This window comes from Eleginops maclovinus, chromosome 8 (genome assembly GCF_036324505.1).
Source record: "Eleginops maclovinus isolate JMC-PN-2008 ecotype Puerto Natales chromosome 8, JC_Emac_rtc_rv5, whole genome shotgun sequence".
NCBI classification, from domain to species: Eukaryota; Metazoa; Chordata; class Actinopteri; order Perciformes; family Eleginopidae; genus Eleginops; species Eleginops maclovinus.
The window spans coordinates 2,095,983-2,118,288 of record NC_086356.1 but is presented as its reverse complement, the minus strand read 5'-3'; the positions used below and the strand labels follow the sequence as shown (position 1 = coordinate 2,118,288).

The following is a 22,306-nucleotide window of genomic DNA, read 5'->3' as shown; positions in this document are numbered from 1 at the left end:
ATCCAGCGGCCACTCCTCTCCTCTGTTGTAAGGTCACTTCTCTAACAAAGGGCCTGAAAAGAAGCAGTACGATTGACAAGCTCCAGAAGGAACCATGACAAAGCAAAACATCCATCTACTCTTGGTTGGTAATCGTGGAAGACACAAAATACTCCTCTAGCTCAGAAGGAAATACCGGATCATCAAATCCAATTGGGCTGCAAGAAAGATACAGCAGCTGTGCAACTGGATCCTTCTCCCTGGATACCAACTCCTGTATTTTGGGAATCAGAAGATGTATATGTAAGTAAGCCAAGTAAAGGACTAGAACTTTGAGACACACTTTCTTACTTTAACCTAAATGAGAACCAAATTTGATTGCCAAGTAGGAAATGTAACCCTCCTTTTGGCTTTCATCATCACAGATCATCTACTAAACAACAAAGGAAATACATGTTGGACAACAGGAGTCTCCAAACAGCTAGGTGGGATGTGGAAATGATCCAAACTGGACTATCCAAACCTGCAAAAGAGCCAGAACCTGGAACACCTTCATGCTTCCAGCTGTGTGACGGTGAGACGCTTCAGAGCTAAGGTCTACCTCAATCCACCAAGCCATGCAAAGGAGGTGACGACTCAAGGTACTCTTCTTTTTCACTATGGACACACACACACACACACACACACATCCACAATGCTCAACGAGGGCTCTGAGAGAACAATGGCCCTGCCAGAAGCTACAGAGCAGGTACAACTTGCTACGCAGCCTTAAAAACCTAATCCGACTAGGGTTCAGGAAGAAGGGAAGGAGCTCCAGGGGGCCTCAGTTATTTTCCCCAAAGTTTAACTCCAGCAAGAAGCACTGGAGTATAGTACTTCTACTTAGTCAAGTGAAGAAAATAAACCTGATGATGGGCATCACCAGCCATGGCAGCTCTGACAGTCTATCTACGTTTATAGGGAGAGTGTAAGATGCATTGTTTTAGAGCTTGACCAATACTAGGGACTAATATTCCCATTTGAAGTGGATAATTAAAATGGTCCGTTAACATGCTCTCCTCCAAAATCAGAGAAGAGGGAGATACAAAGAGTGAAATAATGAGCGAAGAACTGGGAGATAGTGCTCAGTGTTCCTGCAAGCATCCGAATGCACAGCAGGCTTTTGCACGTTTGCTGCTTAGTGCAGCTCGGTGTGTGTGTGTGTGTGTGTGTGTGTGTGTGTGTGTGTGGTTCTGTCAGCTTTGTCCCTCAAAGAGAGACAGAGAGAGCCAGAGAGGGGGGAGAGAGAGAGAGAGAGAGAGAGAGAGAGAGGGAGGCTGGAGCCAGCAGTCTGGAACGAGCATGACAGAATTTGAATTATAGAAGCAGCACAGCAAAGAGGAGAGGGAGCGGGGGAGGGAGAGGGTGTTTCAGAGTGTGCGGTGTGTGTGTGTGTGTGTGTGTGTGTGTGTGTGTGTGTGTGTGTGTGTGTGTGTGTGTGTGTGTGGTTGTCGGTTTCTGTGTGGCAGGGAAATAGAGAGAAAGAGAGGGAATTATTTCAGCAGCGGAGCAGGCTGTTATTTCAAAGGCATCGCTGAAAAACACCGAGCCTCGTCAACGAGCTTTTTAATTTAGATCAACTCATAGCAGTTAGGAGAACTCTAGGGAGTTACTAAGTACATTTACTTCAGTACTTTATTTAAGTACAACTTGAGGTACTTGTACTTAGTATTTCCATTTTATGCTACTGTGTACTTTTACTCCACTACATTTATTTAGTACCTTTAGTTGCTAGGCAGATTAGGATGAATGATGGTAAATATAATCTCCCTTAAATCAGACTGTAGTTCACCTGCAGTAAATCCAGCAGCTACCCTGCAGTATACAAAGCCATTCAAACTAGCTGCACCTTTACCAGCTCTGAGAACACTTTAATGAAGATGAAGAAGATGAAGATTCAACTTTATTGTCATTGCACAGAGTACAAGTACTAGGACAACGAAATGCGGTCTCTGCATTTGACCCATCCTAGTGTTAGGAGCAGTGGGCTGCCATTATGTACGGCGCCCGGGGAGCAGTGTAGGTAACCAGTGTCTTGCTCAGGGACACCACGGTGGTACTTGGTCTTTCGGGGACTTGAACTGGTGACCTTCGAGTTCCCAGGCCAAGCCCCTATGGACTTTGCCACCACCGTCCAATGATCAATCATTATAAAACATATCAGAGATATTATTCTGAAATGGACCAATCAAACAATATGTACTTGACACTGTACATGGAGTGAGTCAAACTTGACATGCCTTCCCAGACGCATCCAAAACTGACGCTAAAGGGTCACATAGAGTCACAGTTTAAGCATAAACAGCCACTAACTAAGAAGTAATATCAGACAAGTTTAAAGTGAGAATATCTTTGTCAGATCCTACAATTAACTTGGTTAGTACAATTACCAAAACTAAAGACCCTAGGAGTAACGATCGGGATTTATCCTTTGAATGTATTTTGCTGGAAAAGGTTTTTGTACCAGAGCGCACCCACAAGGCTCAGTTGTGGCCCGTTTGGAAGGTCATGTGACCTCTGTCGAAACACCAGTTTGATATATTGAAACTTTTTCCAAACCAATTGTCGATGTGAAACCAGTTTAAGTTACCAGGTATTTTTAAGATTTAAATTACAAGCTAATGTATTTGTATTAGTGGGCTCATTTTGACTACCATGAGTAGTGTTGCGACCATTGGATTTAGAGAGCACAAGATGAACATTATACTCTCTACTACAACTTTTCTTCAAATAAATAGGCAATCTGTCCAATCCAAAGGATCAAGATTCCCCTAAATCTTCCAAATCGACCCAAAATCAGGCCCACTGAGAGTGCAAATATGGCCAATTTCTGGTTAAACTGCCATCTTTTATCCTGTAAATGTCAGAAATGGATTCAATAACCACCCAAAACCACTCAAAAATGTTCCTACAATGAATGCCAATTATCAACTTCTCATATTTCGCCTGGTGTTACAGAAGACAGGAAATACGTCTTGCTGTGCTGTGCTGTGATTGGCTGCCACTGGACCAGATGGTTGAACCAGGCTACTTTTAGCTAAGAACCCAATAGACGAGTCATTGGATTTTAGCAAGCACTAAAGGCAGCATACTGAGACTCATGCATAGGCCTACAGCAAATATTATATTTCCTCAGTAAAACAGTGCCATAACTATAACTGTGGTTTCACCTGGTCAGTTTAAAGACCTACCAGTGACATCATTCATAGATCTTCACTACTCATGTGTGTAGTATATAGTATTTTGACATATGATTTACTGTGTTTAGCCCCTCTCCTTAGCTTTGCTATCAGAGACAGATTCAGAAGTGAAGTACAAACTTCAGATGTGTCCTTCCCTGTTTAACTCTCCCTCTATCTATTCCCATTCAGTCAATCCTGACAGCAGAGCAGGACAGAGCAAAGAGTCGCCCCGCAGTGGATATTTATTGGTATATAATCAGCAGCAGTAACGCCCCGCAATGCACCGAGAAACCCTTTCAAACTGCTGCGATTCCACCAGCTTTCTGAAGCCATCGCCTCACAGAACACCTCCACGCAGACAGAGAGGAAGGGAAATGAGCTGAGGTGTGTGTGTGTGTGTGTGTGTGTGTGTGTGTGTGTGTGTGTGTGTGTGTGTGTGTGTGTGTGTGTGTGTGTGAACATTCCAGACAAGGTAGACAAAAAGAGAAACAGAGAGGGACAGACATCATTGTAATGACTGCATGCAACCCGATACTCCTGCATACTGAATATCCCCCCCGAGGGCTTTTTCCATTACCCCAGAACGCTGCAGTCGTTTAGCTGATCCGGCCCAGCTTTCCCTCTCTTTCTTTCTCTCTTTCTTTCACTCCCTCCCTCCCTACCTCTCCCTTTGCTGTTTTTTTCACAGACACATTGTGCAAATGTAACCTTTTGCAAGCCCCAACTCCCAACCCCCCCCCCCCCTCCCTCCCCCCTCCACTCCCCATCCCCAGGAAGTTGGCTAGCCACTTTGCTGCCAAGAAAATATGAAATACTGGCAGGCTGCCCGTTTCATCTGCAAACACACAGCGGAAAGGGGAGGGAGGATGGAAGCAGCAGGAGGGAGGAGGGAGGAGGGAGGGAGGTGACACAGAGGAGAAGGAAATGCTGCTGCTGCTGTGCTTGCCACGAGGAAGAAAAAAGGAATCAAAAGCAGCGCTGAGAGAAAGGGAGCTGCAGAGAGATAAGGATGGATTTTTACTCGCATGAAAAGGGGCCACATTACTGACTGAATAAATCATGGGGAACATTTTCTCAGCAGCAGCAAACACCGCTGATGAGCAGAGAGAGAGCTGGGTTAACACACACACACACACACACACACACACACACACACACACACACACACACACACACACACACACACACACACACACACACACACACGCCTTCTTCCTGCGCTGTCATTTATAGACACACACTATACAGACATGCAGAAACTACTAACAATAGCTAGGTTTTTTTAGGAAAGTGTTATTCGAATGAAATTACATCAACATAGCACATCTGAATGTTCCAGCATTGCAGTCACATTTACAAAAGTACTATACTTAAGTACAATTCTGAGGTACTTCTACTTTGCTTGAGTATTTCCATTTATATACTACTTAATACTCCTCCATTTTGGAAGCAAGTCTTGCACTTTTTACCCCACTTCATTTATTTGACAGCTTTAGTTACCAGGTACTTTTAAGACTTAGATCAAAAGCAAATGTAATTGTATTGGTGGGCTGAGTTTGAGCTGTGTTCCAACCATTAGATATAGAGAGCTGAAGATGAACATTATTATCTCTACAATCAAGGGTCACCTACAGTGGGGCAAAAAAGTATTTAGTCAGCCACCAATTGTGCAAGTTCTCCCATTTCAAAAGATGAGAGAGGCCTGTAATTTTTATCACAGGTATACCTCAACTATGAGAGACAGAATGAGAAAAAAAAATCCAGGAAATCACATTGTAGGATTTTTAATGAATTAATTAGTAAATTCTTCGGTAAAATAAGTATTTGGTCACCTACAAACAAGCAAGATTTCTGGCTCTCACAGACCTGTAACTTCTTCTTTAAGAGGCTCCTCTGTCCTCCACTCATTACCTGTATTAATGGCACCTTTTTGAACTCGTTATCAGTATAAAAGACACCTGTCCACAACCTCAAACAGTCATACTCCAAACTCCACTATGGCCAAGACCAAAGAGCTGTCAAAGGAGACCAGAGACAAAATTGTAGACCTGCACCAGGCTGTGAAAACTGAATCTGCAATAGGTAAGCAGCTTGGTGTGAAGAAATCAACTGTGGGAGCAATTATTAGAAAATGGAAGACATACAAGACCACTGCTAATCTCCCTCCATCTGGGGCTCCACGCGAGATCTCACCCCGTGGGGTCAAAATGATCACAAGAACGGTGAGCAAAAATCCCAGAACCACACGGGAGGACCTAGTGAATGACCTGCAGAGAGCTGGGACCAAAGTAACAGAGGCTACCATCAGTAACACACTACGCCGCCAGGGACTTAAATCCTGCAGTTCCAGACGTGTCCCCCTGCTTAAGCCAGTACATGTCCAGGCCCGTCTGAAGTTTGCTAGAGGGCATTTGGATGATCCAGAAGAAGATTGGGAGAATGTCATATGGTCAGATGAAACCAAAATAGAACTTTTTGGTAAAAACTCAACTCGTCATGTTTGGAGGAGAAAGAATGCAGAGTTGCATCCAAAGAACACCATACCTACTGTGAAGCATGGGGGTGGAAACATCATGCTTTGGGGCTGTTCTTCTGCAAAGGGACCAGGACGACTGATCCGTGGAAAGGAAAGAATGAATGGGGCCATGTATCGTGAGATTTTGAGTGAAAACCTCCTTCCATCAGCAAGGGCACTGAAGATGAAGCGTGGCTGGGTCTTTCAGCATGACAATGATCCCAAACACACCGCCAGGGCAACCAAGGAGTGGCTTCGTAAGAAGCATCTCAAGGTCCTGGAGTGGCCTAGCCAGTATCCAGATCTCAACCCCATAGAAAATCTTTGGAGGGAGTTGAAAGTCCGTGTTGCCCAGCGACAGCCCCAAAACATCACTGCTTTAGAGGAGATCTGCATGGAGGAATGGGCCAAAATACCAGCAACAGTGTGTGAAAACCTTGTGAAGACTTACAGAAAACGTTTGACCTCTGTCATTGCCAACAAAGGGTATATAACAAAGTATTGAGATGAACTTTTGTTATTGACCAAATACTTATTTTCCACAATCATTTGAAAATAAATTCTTTAAAAATCCTACAATGTGATTTTCTGGATTTTTTTTTCTCATTTTGTCTCTCATAGTTGAGGTATACCTATGATGAAAATTACAGGCCTCTCTCATCTTTTTAAATGGGAGAACTTGCACAATTGGTGGCTGACTAAATACTTTTTTGCCCCACTGTATATCTTCCAAATCAGCCCAAGGAGAGTACAACTATGGCCACTTTCTGGTTAAAACTGCCATTTATAATCCTGGAAATGTCAGAAATGGGCGGTGGTGGCAAAGTCCATAGGGGCGTTGGCCTGGGAACTGGAAAGTCACCAGTTCAAGTCCCCGAAAGACCAAGTGCCACCGTTGTGTCCCTGAGCAAGACACTGGTTACCTACACTGCTCCCCGGGCGCCGTACATAATGGCAGCCCACTGCTCCTAACACTAGGATGGTTCAAATGCAGAGACCGCATTTCGTTGTCCTAGTACTTGTACTCTGTGCAATGACAATAAAGTTGAATCTTCATCTTCATCTTCTTCAAATGGATTCAATAACCCCCCAAAACACTCCAAATGTTCTTAAAATGAATGCCAATTAGCACAACTTGTACTTATAGTGCAAATTGCACAACATACGCACGTTAGCATCCGGTAGTTTCTATGTGCTGGAGACCCGTACTATACATTTATAACATGAAACTTTGGGGTATTCAACATTTCAGGGTTCACAACAGGACTCTATGAGCTGGTAAGACTATGACCGTATATTTCAGATGAGTGGGTCTCTGGTTACAGCGAGGGTTCGTGTTTCATCACAGCCAACTGGACCTGGAGCCGATAAATACCGTGACCACTACAAAGGGTCCATCGCCCCCTGATGAACGCACACTGTGACCTTCCAGATCAAAGACAAACAAACAGATGTGAAGGGCTTGAGAAAGTGGGAAAGGGCTTATAATTACTATTAGTAAACTTCTATCAAGATCTGGAGTCAGAGCGCTCGGCTACCAAGCGCCTTTACTCTGGAACCAACTTCCTGTTTTAGTCAGAGAGGCAGAGAGTGTCCAAAGTGCGTTGAAGACCTACATTTTTAACAAAGCAAACAAAACAAAAGTTGTCTTCTGTTGTTAACTTGTTATTATTTATTATGTGTGTGACATACTCTACCTTGTCTCCACATTTTGCTGTAACTCCATCATCTATAACGTCGTTGTTTTTAATCTGTAAAGCCCGCTGAGGTGTTTTGTGATATAGGGCTGTACTAATAAAGTTTGATTTGGTTTGATAAAACAGCTGACTTCTATTTTGAACTTCCTTGCCTCGTCTATTTTGGCCTTCGATGAGTCTCTTTTCTAAAGCGCTGGATAGATCAGAGGATTCCTTGTCCTCCTTATGGTGAACGTCCTTCTTCTTGGTGTGTCTCGACTGATTGCTGGGTCTAGGGTCTGTCTGGCGGACAATCAGAACACACACTCCCATCCATGCACAACCACACACACACACACACACACACACACACACACACACACACACACACACACACACACACACACACACACACACACTGAACTGCACATTGTAACTTTGAGCTTAAGCTGCTCAGACTTTGTCATTCACATCCAGGCTCTTCCGTGGCTGTGTTTTCATGGGAGCACTTCCTGTCGTTTTGACTTCTCCAAGTGATGCTCTTCCTGTCTGTCGCCTAGCAACAAGAGGGGAAAAAAAGACGAGGTGATGAGTGAAGGTGAGCCAGAGGGAGATATAGAAGAGAGGAAAGAGAGTGTGTGTGTGTCTGGTGTGTGTTTGTGTGTGTGTGTCTGGTGTGTGTGTGTGTGTTTGTGTGTGTGAGGGGGTTGTCACTTTCTTCCTGGCAAAGCTTTCGTGGATTGTTCTATTTCTGTACTCTCACATTCCTTTGAAATAGAAAAACCAGCAGTGGTACGATGAGCTGCCGAGAGCGACACGATTACATCGGTGTTCAAACAGGAAGAGAGAGGATTTCATGTCAGTGGAACTCACTCATTCAACTTTCCTCCGTGCTGACGGGAAAAATAAGGTATCCAATTAACGGTATTCCAATTAGTCTGACATCAGGAGTCTATTACAGTTTATTTGAAAGCTGAATATGATCCACACACACACACACACACACACACACACACACACACACACACACACACACACACACACACACACACACACACACACACACACACACACACACACACACACTTTACAGAGGAGTTCACAAACAGTTCGATATCAGTTTTAAAGAGTACATGACAACAAGGTTTCACTTTATGCTAACCTAAGGGTAAACAACATCTCCGACCACCGGCTGTTCCCTTTTTACTTCAACTAAGACTCAAACCTAGACGTTGAGAGACTAAAAATCACAACAAAAAAAAAGCACGACATATTTTTCTGTGATCTGAGAGAAGAGGAAACTTTAGAGACCCGGATGTTCAGCAGAGATTGAGCTGAACCTTATATTCAGTGTTTCAGCAATTATGTGATTAACGAAAATAAATCCTGTAAAAGAAAAAAATATCTACTGAAAAAAAAGGTTGAATTAAAAATAAATAAGAATATTTTTTATAAATGAATTAAAGATGAATAAATAAATAAATATAAATAAATAAATAAATAAGTGATTAAAATAAATCCTGTAAAAGAAAAAAATATGTATTGAAAAAAAAGGTTAAATTAAAACTAAAAATATTTAAAAAATAAGATTTTTAAAATAAATAAATTAAAGATGAATAAATAAAAAAATATAAATAAATAAATAAGTGACTAAAATAAATACCTGTACAGAAACAAATACCAATTATTGTATTTTATGTTTATTTTACAGCAATTCCTTCACACTGTCTCTGTCTTTTTTAACCGTTTATTGTGCCTCTCTCATACAATAACTGCCCCCCCCCCCCCCCAGTGCTTTACAGTGAGTCAACCTCTAACCATGATGGATAACTGATTTATCGATCATTTACAAGTTGATTTAAACCATGTAAATCACTTCTAATTGTTCCAAGAAAGTCATTTCTAGAGAATAAAGCAATGTTTTTTTGCTTTTGGTGAAGATATTTCTAAATATTCCTGTGTTTTTGCATACCATAAATCATATTCTGTGGGGAGTCTGCTCTGTGGATATGCACTCTATGGTGTTGCATTGTTTCTTTCTTCCTTGTAATGCTCCTCGCGTCTAAGTGGGAGGATGCACGGGATGGGAGAAATGATGCCTAAATGACAAGCGTCCCAAATGAATGAGAGAGAATTACTAGGAGGGAGAATGTGCAATCCACTGGGCTGGAGAGGGAGAGATGGAGAGAAAGGGAGCTGGAGTTTGGGGAGGAGATGGAGGGATCAATATCTAATTTCAGTGCTGAGTTCACTGTGGACAGTTTTCCAATAAGACTGGGATAGAACACGAAGTTTGAATAGCTATGTATCTCTGTCTGTCTCCCCGTTCGCTCTCTCTGTCTCTCTCTGTCTCTCTTTGTCTCCCTTTGTCTCTCTCTCTGCAGCCTGATGGGTGGAGGTGGATCACACTTCCATCTGAGTCCACTGCTAATAAGGTGCAGACCGGGTTTGATTAACACCGGCTATTAGAAACACTACACAGTCAAGATGTGAAGTCACTCCTAAAGAATGAGAAGCGTCTGGATTTGTAAGCAGTGCTAATAACAATACATGTGTGCGGACATCTCATCAAAAGACTAGCAGCTTGTTTGGAGCCGATGCAACCCTGTGTGTGTCAACTGGTTTCTGCTTATTTAATTGGCTGTTCAATTAGGAAAATGCACCAATAAAACACATTTGTGAACTGACATGATAAGGGCGTCAATTGACTTAATAGAGGCGGATTTAAAGAAGATTACCTGACTCTTAAACTCCATCTTTTAAACAAAGTGACACTACATGACTCATTTCAGCTCATCATTTCAGTTTTTCGGCCCACAGCTTTTCTGTTTTGGTTCGTTCTCACAGCTCTGTGTCTTTGTGAGTCACAGCAGGCAGCAGATTTTCAGGAAAAAGCTCCAAATAACCGGCTATACATTACCTGCCCTGCACACAGCAGGCACACTCAGTTGTTGGAGAACATAACGGAGCATTGAGCAGCTAAAAGACAGATATTGTGTCAGGAGTTGGGGGTGACTGATCGGAAACATGACTCCAAATGAATGCTAATTAAGCCCTGCATGCTGGATCTGAAATAAGCAAATGCTGTTAGCTGTTTCAACATAAAACATGATAATACACCTTTCTTCAAACATTGAGGATTGTCATGACAGGAAGAAGCAATCTTTAAAGGTCCTCTATTATACTCAATATACAGGTCTCAGATATATACAGAGCCTGTCTCCGATTGGCTGAAACATCAAACAAATCATCCCATAATCCCCTCTGTTTCAGCCCTTTTCCAAAAGTGCTGATTTTGGGTCTGTAGCTTTAAATGCTAATGAGCTGCTGCTGGCCACGCCCCTCTGAGAGATGATTGGTTGAAATAAACACAATGGTGCTCTAGGAGGAGATCCAGGTGATGAGGTGGGCGGGGCTTACCTTGGTTGGTGATGAAATTGAAATTGTGACATCACAAAGTGGACAAAATCTGATCAGCTGATTCTCAGATTTCTATAGAGACGGATCAGGACAAAAAGAGAGGGGCGCTTTGTTCCTGAAACTTTCCGAGTCTCTGAACACAGAGGAGACATGAATTTAATCTGCTCCGACAAAGATTTCCCAGAGGCACAGGACAGGAGCGAGTCGTTCAGAGCTCTGTGCTGCACTGCCCTCCTGTGGTTCAGATACACACTACAGCTGAGGAGTGTGAGCATCCCCATCCCCATCCCCATCCCCATCCCCATCCCTGCATCTCTTATAATAAAGAAGTCTGCAGTGCTGTTGCTACTTTGTACTTCTACTTCACTACAATCAGAGGTAAATAGTGTACCTTAACTCCACTCATTTTATTAATCCCTGTAGTTGCTAGGCAGATCTGGATTAATGGTGTGAAATGGACCAATCAAACAATGACTACTTTTACTGTCGCTACTTTAAGTACATTTAGAGGAGAGTACTTTCTACTTTCACTGGAGGAACATTTAGAATACTTTCACTGAGACAGAGTATTCCTACACTCTGGTACTTCTACTTTACTCAAGTACAAGATCTGAGTACTTCTACTTTACTCAAGTACAAGATCTGAGTACTTCTACTTTACTCAAGTACAAGATCTGAGTACTTCTACTTTTACTCAAGTACAAGACCTGAGTACTTCTACTTTACTCAAGTACAAGACCTGAGTACTTCTACTTTTACTCAAGTACAAGAACTGAGTACTTCTACTTTACTCAAGTACAAGAACTGAGTACTTCTATTTTTTACTCAAGTACAAGATCTGAGTACTTCTACTTTACTCAAGTACAAGATCTGAGTACTTCTACTTTTACTCAAGTACAAGACCTGAGTACTTCTACTTTACTCAAGTACAAGACCTGAGTACTTCTACTTTTACTCAAGTACAAGTACTGAGTACTTCTACTTTACTCCAGTACAAGAACTGAGTACTTCTATTTTTTACTCAAGTACAAGATCTGAGTACTTCTACTTTACTCAAGTACAAGATCTGAGTACTTCTACTTTTACTCAAGTACAAGACCTGAGTACTTCTACTTTACTCAAGTACAATACCTGAGTACTTCTACTTTTACTCAAGTACAAGTACTGAGTACTTCTATTTTTTACTCAAGTACAAGATCTGAGTACTTCTACTTTTACTCAAGTACAAGATCTGAGTACTTCTACTTTACTCAAGTACAAGATCTGAGTACTTCTACTTTATTCAAGTACCAGACCTGAGTACTTCTACTTTTACTCAAGTACAAGATCTGAGTACTTCTACTTTATTCAAGTACCAGACCTGAGTATTTCTACTTTTACTCAAGTACAAGATCTGAGTACTTCTACTTTACTCAAGTACAAGATCTGAGTACTTCTACTTTACTCAAGTACAAGACCTGAGTACTTCTATTTTTTACTCAAGTACAAGATCTGAGTACTTCTACTTTACTCAAGTACAAGACCTGAGTACTTCTACTTTTAATCAAGTACAAGATCTGAGTACTTCTACTTTACTCAAGTACAAGATCTGAGTACTTCTACTTTATTCAAGTACCAGACCTGAGTACTTCTACTTTTACTCAAGTACAAGATCTGAGTACTTCTACTTTACTCAAGTACAAGACCTGAGTACTTCTACTTTTAATCAAGTACAAGATCTGAGTACTTCTACTTTACTCAAGTACAAGATCTGAGTACTTCTACTTTATTCAAGTACCAGACCTGAGTACTTCTACTTTTACTCAAGTACAAGATCTGAGTACTTCTACTTTTACTCAAGAACTGAGTACTTCTACTTTACTCAAGTACAAGATCTGAGTACTTCTACTTTACTCAAGTACAAGACCTCAGTACTTCTACTTTACTCAAGTACAGGATCTGAGTACTTCTCCACCGTAATCAAAAAATCCCAATTCAAAATCCTGTACTACTGATGTGTGTAGGAGGACATGCTGAGATCTGCCAGAAGAGGAGCTGTTGTCTCTACTCCTCGCGGGAACCAAATAAGGAAATGACGTCTCAAATAGAAAAAGTGGAGCATTGACACCGGGGGTCGCGCGGAACTGTGTGCGCGTGAGAGGTTAATGAAGGTGTGGGACCCGGCGCTGACACGAGACGAGGTGAGTGTATATTTACAGAATGTCTTTTATATATAACGTCAAAAAGACCCGAGGTAGTCTGTCTCCTGGAGACAAAGCTAACTGCTAACTAGCTGCTCTGCTACAACTACATCTTAGCACGTGCAGGGCCACATCATCATCATCATCATCATCATCATCATCATCATCAGCAGTGAGGAGTTTAATTACGATATAAATTAAACACTCAAGGTGTGGTGGGATAGATATCTGTAGAAGCTTCTTTAGGTAGGTGTAATGTCTCGAGTAAAAGTAGAAGTACTCAGGTGTTGTACTTGAGTAAAGTAGAAGTACTCAGGTCTTGTACTTGAGTAAAGTAGAAGTACTCAGGTCTTGTACTTGAGTAAAGTAGAAGTACCAGAGTGTAGGAATACTCTGTCACAGTGAAAGTATTCTAAATGTTCCTCCAGTGAAAGTAGAAAGTACTCTCCTCTAAATGTACTTAAAGTAGCGACAGTAAAAGTAGTCATTGTCTGATTGGTCCATTTCAGAATAATATCTCTGATATGTTTTATAATGATTGATCATTAAAGTGTTCTCAGAGCTGGTAAAGGTGCAGCTAGTTTGAATGGCTTTGTATACTGCAGGGTAGCTGCTGGATTTACTGCAGGGTTTATTGCTCTCCTCTCAGTCATGTTGGTCAGAGGGAATGTCTCCCCTGCTCACAAGATTGGAGATGACAGCTGACCTGCCAACGAAGTGTGTGTGTGTGTGTGTGTGTGTGTGTGTGTGTGTGTGTGTGTGTGTGTGTGTGTGTGTGTGTGTGTGTGTGTGTGTGTGTGTGTGTGTGTGTGTGTGTGTGTGTGTGTGTGTGTGTGTGTGTGTGTGTGTGTGCGTGCTGACCCTTACGTGTCGAGCAGGTGACAGAGCTCCCTTCCACTTTTCACATTGCTGAAATGGTTGAATATTTTTAGAGATGCATCCTTTATAACGCACAAATCCTTTGGATGAGTAGTAGCGTGGAGCTGGGGAAACACGCCAATGACAGCTCACAACAACTATCCTAGAAACTACGGAAGCAACAAGGAGTCATGAAGGCTTTGTCTGTCTGACTATCGTTGTGCCAGTGAGTGATGCGTGTGCTCTGTGTGACAGGATGGGGGACATCACTGCAGGTCAGACTACCTTCTACTCCAATGCAGAGGGCTACTGGAAGGACGTGGCCCCCACGGTGGACGGCATGCTGGGGGGCTACGGCAGCATCTCAAGCATCGACATCAACGGATCCAAGGCCTTCCTGCAGAAGTTCCTGGGTGTAAGGAACCTTTTAAAGATGTCAGACTAATGGCCGAACAATTCACTGTCTAGAGAGTCCCAAATCTGATGGCTGAAGGAGTTCAACTTTGACTTTGACACAAGTCGTTTTAATCCCCCCAGTCGTGCAAACAGCATCTCAATAATTGTTGTCCCTGCTTTATTTACCTCGTTGACCTCGGTGTGTTTCTGCCGCTGAAGGAAGGGGAGGGGAAGACGGGCAGCGGCTGCGCTCTGGACTGCGGGGCCGGCATCGGGAGGATCACCAAGCGCTTGCTGCTGCCGCTGTTCCAGACCGTGGACCTGGTGGACGTGACGGAGGAGTTTCTGGACAAAGCCAAGACGTACCTGGCGGAGGGAGGCGAGCGAGTGGGGAAGTACCACTGCTGCGGCCTGCAGGACTTTGTCCCCGAGACCGGGCGCTACGACGTCATCTGGATCCAGTGGGTCATCGGTGGGTCTAAAATGAGAATTAGAAACCAGTTTTTAGACAGAGGTTTTTACACAGCTTCTTACAGATCATATAGTAAAGTCTGTTATAACATGAGAGGGTTCTTTATTGATCCTCGTAGCGGTAGGGTTACAGGCACATTAAAGCCCTAAGACTGAGAGTAAAGTCTTACTACAGTAGAAGTTTAAAAACCTACATTAAGACCAAGAATACAACTGTAGGAGGGCTCTAACTCCCACATCATTTCTGGGCTTCACGGTGGAAACCCCTGACAATATGGACCCAGGATATCTCAATATTGAATGTCAGACACCTTTACAGACCTTACCTTTCCTAGATATCCCCTTAAAGGAAACCCCAATGGCTGAATGGACTAGAATTACTCTTAACATTTGGATGAGTGTTTAAGACGATCACTCATTTATCCCAGCTTCTTAAGGAGGGGCAGCTTAAATCATTCGATCTTTTAGCAGGAATTGAAACAACCTTCCCTGTGGTGTCATCATTCTCCTCCCTCTTCTCCCCCCCTGCAGGCCATCTGACGGACGAGCACCTGGTGGAGTTCCTGCGGCGCTGCCAGAAAGCGCTGCGGCCCAACGGCCTCGTCGTCATCAAGGACAATGTGTCGTACGAGGGCGTGGTGCCCGACGAGGTGGACAGCAGCGTGTGCCGCGACCTGGACATCGTGCACGGCCTGGTGGCCAGAGCGGGTCTGCGGATCGTTCACGAGGAGCAACAGATGGACTTCCCAAAGGAGATCTACCAAGTGCACACGCTGGCTCTCAGATAGGTCTCCTAGGTCTCGTGTATATACAGTACGATGTGTTCGTGGAGTGTGTGCCGCCAATGCAATGCATCCCTGAGTCATCTCTTCTGAGCTTTAAGGTATTACTCTTAGGAAGTCTCCTGTTCAAGATGGACACTATCCAGCATGCACTTCCTGTCCGTGTGACGTCCAGCTGTGTCCAAGAGAAAGACGCCCTGTGACTTCTTTGGAAATGTGGAAGACACCCTGCTCGTGCTGCATGTTTATTTATCACCCACAGGGGGCGCTGTTGTTGAATAGAAGACTTATCAGGTCCAGAGGTTCATCAGCTTCACACACTGGAAGATATTCACACACACACACACACACACATATTTTCAATGTTTTTAAAGAGGTTTTTTATGTACGACGTCTTATTGGCACCGTGTTTGCAGATCTATGTGCTAACGGACCGCAGTTCTGATTGCGTATTGATGATAAACAGATGTTCTGGTTTGAGCCGTGGACTGGACACTTTGTTATATCCAGGAAAAGGGAATAAATCAAAGGCTTTTGAATGAAATATGTGCTCTTAATTTTCAGGAATTGATAATGTGGAGAGAGATGTAAGTTCTGCTAAACTCAAATATTTGTGCCCTAGTAGAAACTTAACCATTTACAGACTCGTCTTCGACAGGACACTCAAAGAAAAGAGTTTTCAGATTAGGATGGTTTATTAAGCCACATTTTAAACATGAATTAGTTGCATTGGTCCATCAGGTTTACATCATATTCAACCTCTTTTCCACTGTCTTTGTAAGCCAAAGACCGCAGACTGTGCTCAGAGAGCTACAATAATGACGTGAGGATGAAATACCCTTCTTTTATCCTTTGATTTTATGTAGGAATCTATTATTTTCACAATTTGTCACCCAATTAACTCAGATTATCGCCTCACAGCTCCTCCTAAAGCCGGTCAGGCTGCCGTTTACATCCCTGTCTGTCCAGAATTTTATCCTATTGGGAGAAATCGTCACACCTTTCTGAGGGGAATCCTTCAGTATTAGTTGAGGTTTGTATCAAATTCTCATCTTTGCTTTAAGTACAAGCCCCTAAAAAATGAGGTACCCCAACATGAGGTAAAACAAAGCAAACCTTACTATGATATACTCAAATTAAAGTCTTTTTGGGGGGGCTCTTCCTCTACTGACTGAGGATCTCCCGTCAGTCCAGCCTGTCGAGCGCCGTCTGGAAGGATGCTGACTGATGGATGGTTTTGTGGGGATGTAATCAGGACCAGGTCTCGCTCTGGAACCGGCCCGTCCTCTCCATGGTGTCCAGCATCTGCTCGGCCTCCTCCGGGGACAGACCCCCCTGCTGCTGGAAGACTTCTTTCAGAGCGTCACACACACCGGTGGGCATCTCTTTAGCATTACTGCAGAGGGGGACCACACACACACACACACACACTTTATTTATAAAGCAGGTTCAGCCCTGTGCGATTATTGCTGATATTAAACAAGTCGTAGTCCAAATCGCACCATTTGGGTCACCAGAAACACCCACAGTCCTCCAGATGGTACGCTTTTAATAAATGATGCTAATGCAAACTGGTGGAGACACGATCCCAGCGCTCCCAGTATAAATGACAGCTGTGTTATGGACTCACCCAGCGATGTAGAAGCAGGCCCTTCTGTTGGCGATCAGATCCCACAGGAGCTCAGCGTTCTCCCTCACTCGCTGCTGCACGTACACCTTCTCCTCCTGAAGCACACACACGGTCAGTCACTCATTATGACGTGTGTGTGTGTGTGTGTGTGTGTGTGTGTGTGTGTGTGTGTGTGTGGGAGTGTGTGTGTGTGTGTGTGTGGGAGTGTGGGAGACCTGGTCTCGTGAGAAGGCCGTAAAGAGGGTCAGATGTCCGGCCTCCTTCTTCTCCTCCCACTCCGACCGGTAGAAGAAGTCTTTGGATTCAGAGCGACAGCCGAAGAACAGGACGTTGTCTAAACAGGGGGGTGGGTGGGGGGGCAGGTCATGTCAGAGCTGTCAGGTGATCAGAAGAGAAGTGGTTCATTTAGAAAAAGATACAGGAGGTCTCACCGTGTTTCCCCTCAGCGATCCTCTCCTGAATAGCCGAGCGGAAAGGGGCCAGTCCTGTTCCGGGGCCAACCATTATCACGGGGGGGTCCTTCTCTCTGGGGAACTTCAGACTGCCCTTCTTCACCCACAGAGGCACAAACACCTCCCCTGTAACACCACACAAAATAATAAGCATGTCGTGTACACAGCTCACAGCCAATCAGGATGAAGTATTCCCTGTGATTTTTTGAGACCTTGATCAGGGTCCAGGGAGGCCAACCAGCTGGAGCACAGTCCTCTCCGCGGTTTGTACATCTTCGTCTTATACCGGACCACCGCTACCAGGACCTGCAGCCGGTCTGGGTGAGCCTGGGTGGGGAGGAGGTCTCTTAGAACAAGTCACTCTTTCATATCTTAGAAAGGTAGATAGTCGTCATGATGGATGGACTACCTTCAGGGAGGAGGCGATGGAGAACGAGCGAGGCTGGATCTCGGGGAACAGGTCTAGGAGGTGGTCTACTTTGAGTTCTGCTGTGGTATGGGGAAAATCTGCCAAGACCTGCAGGACAACACACTCAGTGAGCAGGTCAGAGGACATGTGGACACATTAAGCTTGTACTGATATGTTCCCCGAGCGTCACCTCCAGCGCGCTGCGTCTCGGCCGGTTGCAGTACGCGTGCAGCTCGTCCTGGCCCGCCGCCGAGCTGAACTCCAGCAGCTTCTCCTTCTCCAGGTCGTTGGTGGCGAAGGTAGACAGCAGTTCGAAGAAGGAGCGTCGAGGCACGGCCGCCACGTCCAGGTAGCTCTCCACCAGGTGGCGCACCGTGCAGGGCTGAGGGAGCCGGGCCGGCACTGAGGACACAGGTCAGGATCAGGAGTCTGTTAGAGAACGTCCCCGGCAATAAACTGGATCCTGATTGTGTGTTGTTACTGATAGAGCAGGTTTACAGCCGAGACCCCCCTCCTGGAACTGGAATAAATACACACCTACTGCTATGTTTGGAGTCGATGCTAGGCTAATTAGCTCACCTGCTGTGCTGCCTGTGGCCCTCAGAGAGAACGTGGCCCCTGGATCTAACCTCAGCAGATCACAGAATTGTTCTACGTCCTCTGCAGCGTTGCATGGATGCATCATCACCACGTCACCGGCGGAGAACCTGCACAGCACCAGCACAACGTTAATGTTCCTAAAAGTTTTTGATTAACATGAGGCCATGCCCACATTATTACAGAGCATGGTGCCTGTTGATGATAGAGTCAAATATAATATAATGAAAAAATATAAAATAAAATATAATATAATAAAAAATAATAATACATAATAAAATGTAAAAAAATATAACAGAAAAATATAAAAATAATAATACATAATAAATATAATAAAATAAAATATAATATAATAAAATGAAATAAAATATAATGTAAACAAATATAATATGCTTAAATAAATGTGATAAAATATAATATAATACAAAATAATAATAGTAAAATATTATATAATATCAAATGTCCAACAGAATCACAGGACTTTAGGTTAAATGTTCCTTGTTTTATCCCATGTAAAGTGTTTTGATGAGCATTCAACTATTAATCAGTGCAAGTTAAATACCTGAAAGCGATGGTTATATTACTACTGCGGTTGAACAACGCTTTTTAAGCTCTCTTTGTTTGCATGAAAACTTTTCCATTTTCAAGTTTTTTTCATTTTAAAGAGACTCAAGAGGACTTACTGGATGTTGGATCCACTGATATCGAACTCTAGGTGCCTCACGTCCTGAAAGTGTGAGCTGTCTGTCACTCTGCAGTTGGACACGAGTCTGGCAGGAAAGGGGCGGGACTGGGAGGGGACACTTTGCTCTGTGGGAATCCTCAGCCTGTCTTCTGTCTTGTCAGTGGCGTCATCCAGGAAGTGGAAAGTGTATGTTGGAGGAAGCCTGCCCCAAGAACCGAGCAAAATGACTCCATTTAAACCCAAACAGGACGAGCTAACCATGAGAAAGTGTGTGTGAGGAAACTCACGGTTCATCTTCCCTCAGTGGGATCACACCGGCCATAGACGGGTACAGAGAAAACACTTTCTCCCAGAATGCTTTGAGCCACGGGTCAATCACTGCGTCGGCCCTGGGTCACAGAGAGAGAGGGGTTAATGCAACGTGCACTTCAGACTGGGAACATTTTCTAATAGTCAAACATTTATTTCCTTGCTGTTTTTGTTTCTTATAAATGTACCTTTCTATTTAAGTGCTATTATTTAAGTTAAGTGGTTTTGATGCTTTTATTTTGAAGGCATCTTTGTAATTGGAGACAGGTGGTGGTGGGAGTAACACACCAGTATGGCATATGTTCTTTTACCAGGAGAAGAAGAAGGAGGCCACAGGAAAGGCATAAAAAACGACTTTAACTAACTTAAATAATAACACTGAATAAAGATGTTACATTCACAACTGGGAAAGGAGTCTGACTGAATGTGAAATAATCCATTTGGTGAAATGTGAAAATATTAAAGCAGTATTTAACGTATTCATCATATAAAAACATAAATCTGATCAGTTAAATTATATTACAATGCTAAAGTAAAATGCATGTTAGCTTAATGTCTCTGACGAGGCGCATCCTGATACCTCCCCCCCATGGTGTTTCTTACCCCAGGTCGTGCTGGTCGTCAGCGAGCCCCACCGGCAGCAGCATGCCGGCCCCCAGCTGCAGGAGGCGCTTGTGAAGCTTCTTCGCCACAAAGTTGAACCTGTGGGGGAAGATGGTGGACCGTGAGTGTTTCTGATTCAGTCTGAGAGAAGCGTGAACCTGAAGAGGACTCACTTAGGATAAGAGGAGTCGCCCAGGCCCAGAACGGCACAGTCCAAGTTCCTCAGAGATCCAGCGGGCAAAGACTTCCTGAAGACAAACTTCCAGAAGTTCTTTGAAGAGGGTAGAGATGGACACAGAAGAACAAGTGTGAGTATTCTGACTGATACAATCCTAGATTAATCCTAGTTTAAAATACCATCAGAGGAGAGACTGACATTTACTGTGAGACTTGAACGTGACAGGTTTAAGGATGTCGGGCTTCACTGGTTAAAGGCCAGTTAGATCAGACTTTACCTGAATTAGTATTAGCTAATGTAGACACCACTTCCCCCCAGTTTTATGCTGAGCTACTTGGATGTTAAGATCCTCTTTTTTTACCTTCATGTTGTCTGGAGGGTCTCCTTGGCCGGTGGTGGAGCTCACAAACACAACCAGAGACTCTGAGATCAGGCTGGCCTGTTTGATGAGAGGAAACACAGAGGAAGGCCCATCGTTTTAACGAGCTGTAGGTCGTAATAACCCCCTCTCTCGCTGATATACTCACCACGTTGTAGTGATCCAGAGGCAACACCTGAACCTGCAGGTGTCTCCTCTGCGCCTGGCGGCCGATCCTCTGGGCCGTGTCCTGGGCCGTACCGGTCTGACTCCCATACAGGACCAGCAGAGAGGGCTGTGACATCATCACTGAGAGACACAACCACAGTATTAGTAAGATCACATGCACTGGGAATGGTAAAACCTCTTCTCATGCATGTGGTCACTTGGTTATGTCTATATAGTAAACCAGCTGCAATCAGTCTCTTCTTCCTATGCTCATTTATTTTACGGTGACATTCTGTATTGTGATGTGCACCGAGGTGTAAGAAGTACTCAGTTTTTTTTACTTAAGTAAAGTAGAAATACTACAGATTTTTGCATCGAAAACCTTACTTGAGTGAAATACAAAAATATTGGCCTCAAAATATACTTTAAGTACCAAAAGTAAAAGTACTTATGTCCCACTTCAGAATAATATTTATCAATTCACTGGATTATTTTTATTGAAGCATTAATGTGTTCATACTGCAGGTCCTTCCTTCCTGCAGCTGTCAGACTTCACCACCGCCCCTGGCAGACCCTCTCACACACATCACAACCATGTGCTGTATACTTCAACCTTTAATACTTTCACATGGCTGCTAAACTGTTGGTACTGAATGTGTATTTTGTATATTGTGTAATTTCTAGTCTTATCTTTAATGTTTTTTAATGCTTCTTGAGTAAAAGTAGCATAAAATGGAAATACTTAGTAAACCCCCAAATCATACTTACAGTACTTGAGTAAATGTCCTTGGTTACATTATTACACCATTGGACAGGCAGACAGTAAATGTACATTACATAAACTAGTAACTACTTTAACTACTTGTACAGTAAACTTTACAATAACATCATTAAGACTAAACCTCTTAAAACACACCTAGTTAGTTTCATCCACCTGACATGACCGGGAGGCTAGCTGCTAGCATGCTAGTTAGCTGGCTAGAAAATGTGTTCTTTTATTCCTTTATGTATTTATTGTTTCGTTATAAATCACATATATCTCCACATGTACAGATAACATAGTTCACACACCTGTTGTCTTTGTCAATAATATCCTTAAACACTATTAAATCTAACAGATAGCTCCACTCAGTCAAGACAGCAGCTCCACTTTGTCAACAACAACGCGACACTTTACGGCAGGCCAGCTTCACGTTCTGATTGGCTCTTCTTCTTCTTCTGTTGTTTTAATGCCGGCTGGCAAAGGTGCATTCAACGCCACCTTGTGAGATGGAGCGTGGATCAGCACGGAATAACCTCCCTGTCCTTTTAAAAAACCTAAACAATGCCCTGATGCCACATCCCCTGAACTCCTTCTCAAAATGTCTACTATATTTAAATCAGTTTGGTTTCTGTTCAGTGCTTCATTTAGTCATAAAC

The 22,306-nt window shown here is 43.4% G+C and overlaps 2 protein-coding genes across 2 annotated transcripts; one reads left to right on the top strand and one right to left on the bottom strand.

The window, feature by feature from the left end:
* The first annotated feature begins 8,046 nt into the window (after positions 1-8,046).
* ntmt1 (N-terminal Xaa-Pro-Lys N-methyltransferase 1) lies at positions 8,047-16,042 on the top strand. Its single transcript, XM_063889359.1, has 5 exons — positions 8,047-8,301; positions 12,815-12,991; positions 14,105-14,264; positions 14,465-14,717; positions 15,248-16,042. The coding sequence occupies exons 3-5, from the start codon at positions 14,106-14,108 to the stop codon at positions 15,502-15,504; spliced, it is 669 nt and encodes a 222-aa protein (XP_063745429.1). The 5' UTR covers positions 8,047-8,301; positions 12,815-12,991; position 14,105; the 3' UTR covers positions 15,505-16,042.
* A 132-nt stretch (positions 16,043-16,174) lies between these two features.
* On the bottom strand, positions 16,175-22,169 carry ndor1 (NADPH dependent diflavin oxidoreductase 1). The gene is made up of 15 exons (XM_063889358.1): positions 21,959-22,169; positions 20,889-21,028; positions 20,723-20,800; positions 20,357-20,454; positions 20,184-20,282; positions 19,559-19,660; positions 19,270-19,473; positions 18,569-18,696; positions 18,180-18,391; positions 17,990-18,097; positions 17,793-17,907; positions 17,560-17,706; positions 17,344-17,462; positions 17,129-17,223; positions 16,175-16,894 (listed from the first exon to the last, which is right to left on the bottom strand). The coding sequence occupies exons 2-15, from the start codon at positions 21,024-21,026 to the stop codon at positions 16,750-16,752; spliced, it is 1,788 nt and encodes a 595-aa protein (XP_063745428.1). The 5' UTR covers positions 21,027-21,028; positions 21,959-22,169; the 3' UTR covers positions 16,175-16,749.
* Positions 22,170-22,306: the final 137 nt, after the last annotated feature.

What these genes read in the sequence shown, in the direction of transcription:
- ntmt1 (XM_063889359.1), top strand. Translation starts at nt 14,106, where the DNA reads ATGGGGGACATCACTGCAGGTCAGACTACCTTCTACTCCAATGCAGAG. An exon ending in TCCTGCAGAAGTTCCTGGGT is followed by an intron (nt 14,265 to 14,464) that starts GTAAGGAACCTT and finishes CTGCCGCTGAAG; the next exon opens with GAAGGGGAGGGGAAGACGGG. An exon ending in CTGGATCCAGTGGGTCATCG is followed by an intron (nt 14,718 to 15,247) that starts GTGGGTCTAAAA and finishes CCCCCCCTGCAG; the next exon opens with GCCATCTGACGGACGAGCAC.
- ndor1 (XM_063889358.1), bottom strand. Translation starts at nt 21,026, where the DNA reads ATGATGTCACAGCCCTCTCTGCTGGTCCTGTATGGGAGTCAGACCGGT. An exon ending in CTCTGGATCACTACAACGTG is followed by an intron (nt 20,801 to 20,888) that starts GTGAGTATATCA and finishes CTCATCAAACAG; the next exon opens with GCCAGCCTGATCTCAGAGTC. An exon ending in CGGCCTTCTCACGAGACCAG is followed by an intron (nt 17,224 to 17,343) that starts GTCTCCCACACT and finishes TGTGTGCTTCAG; the next exon opens with GAGGAGAAGGTGTACGTGCA.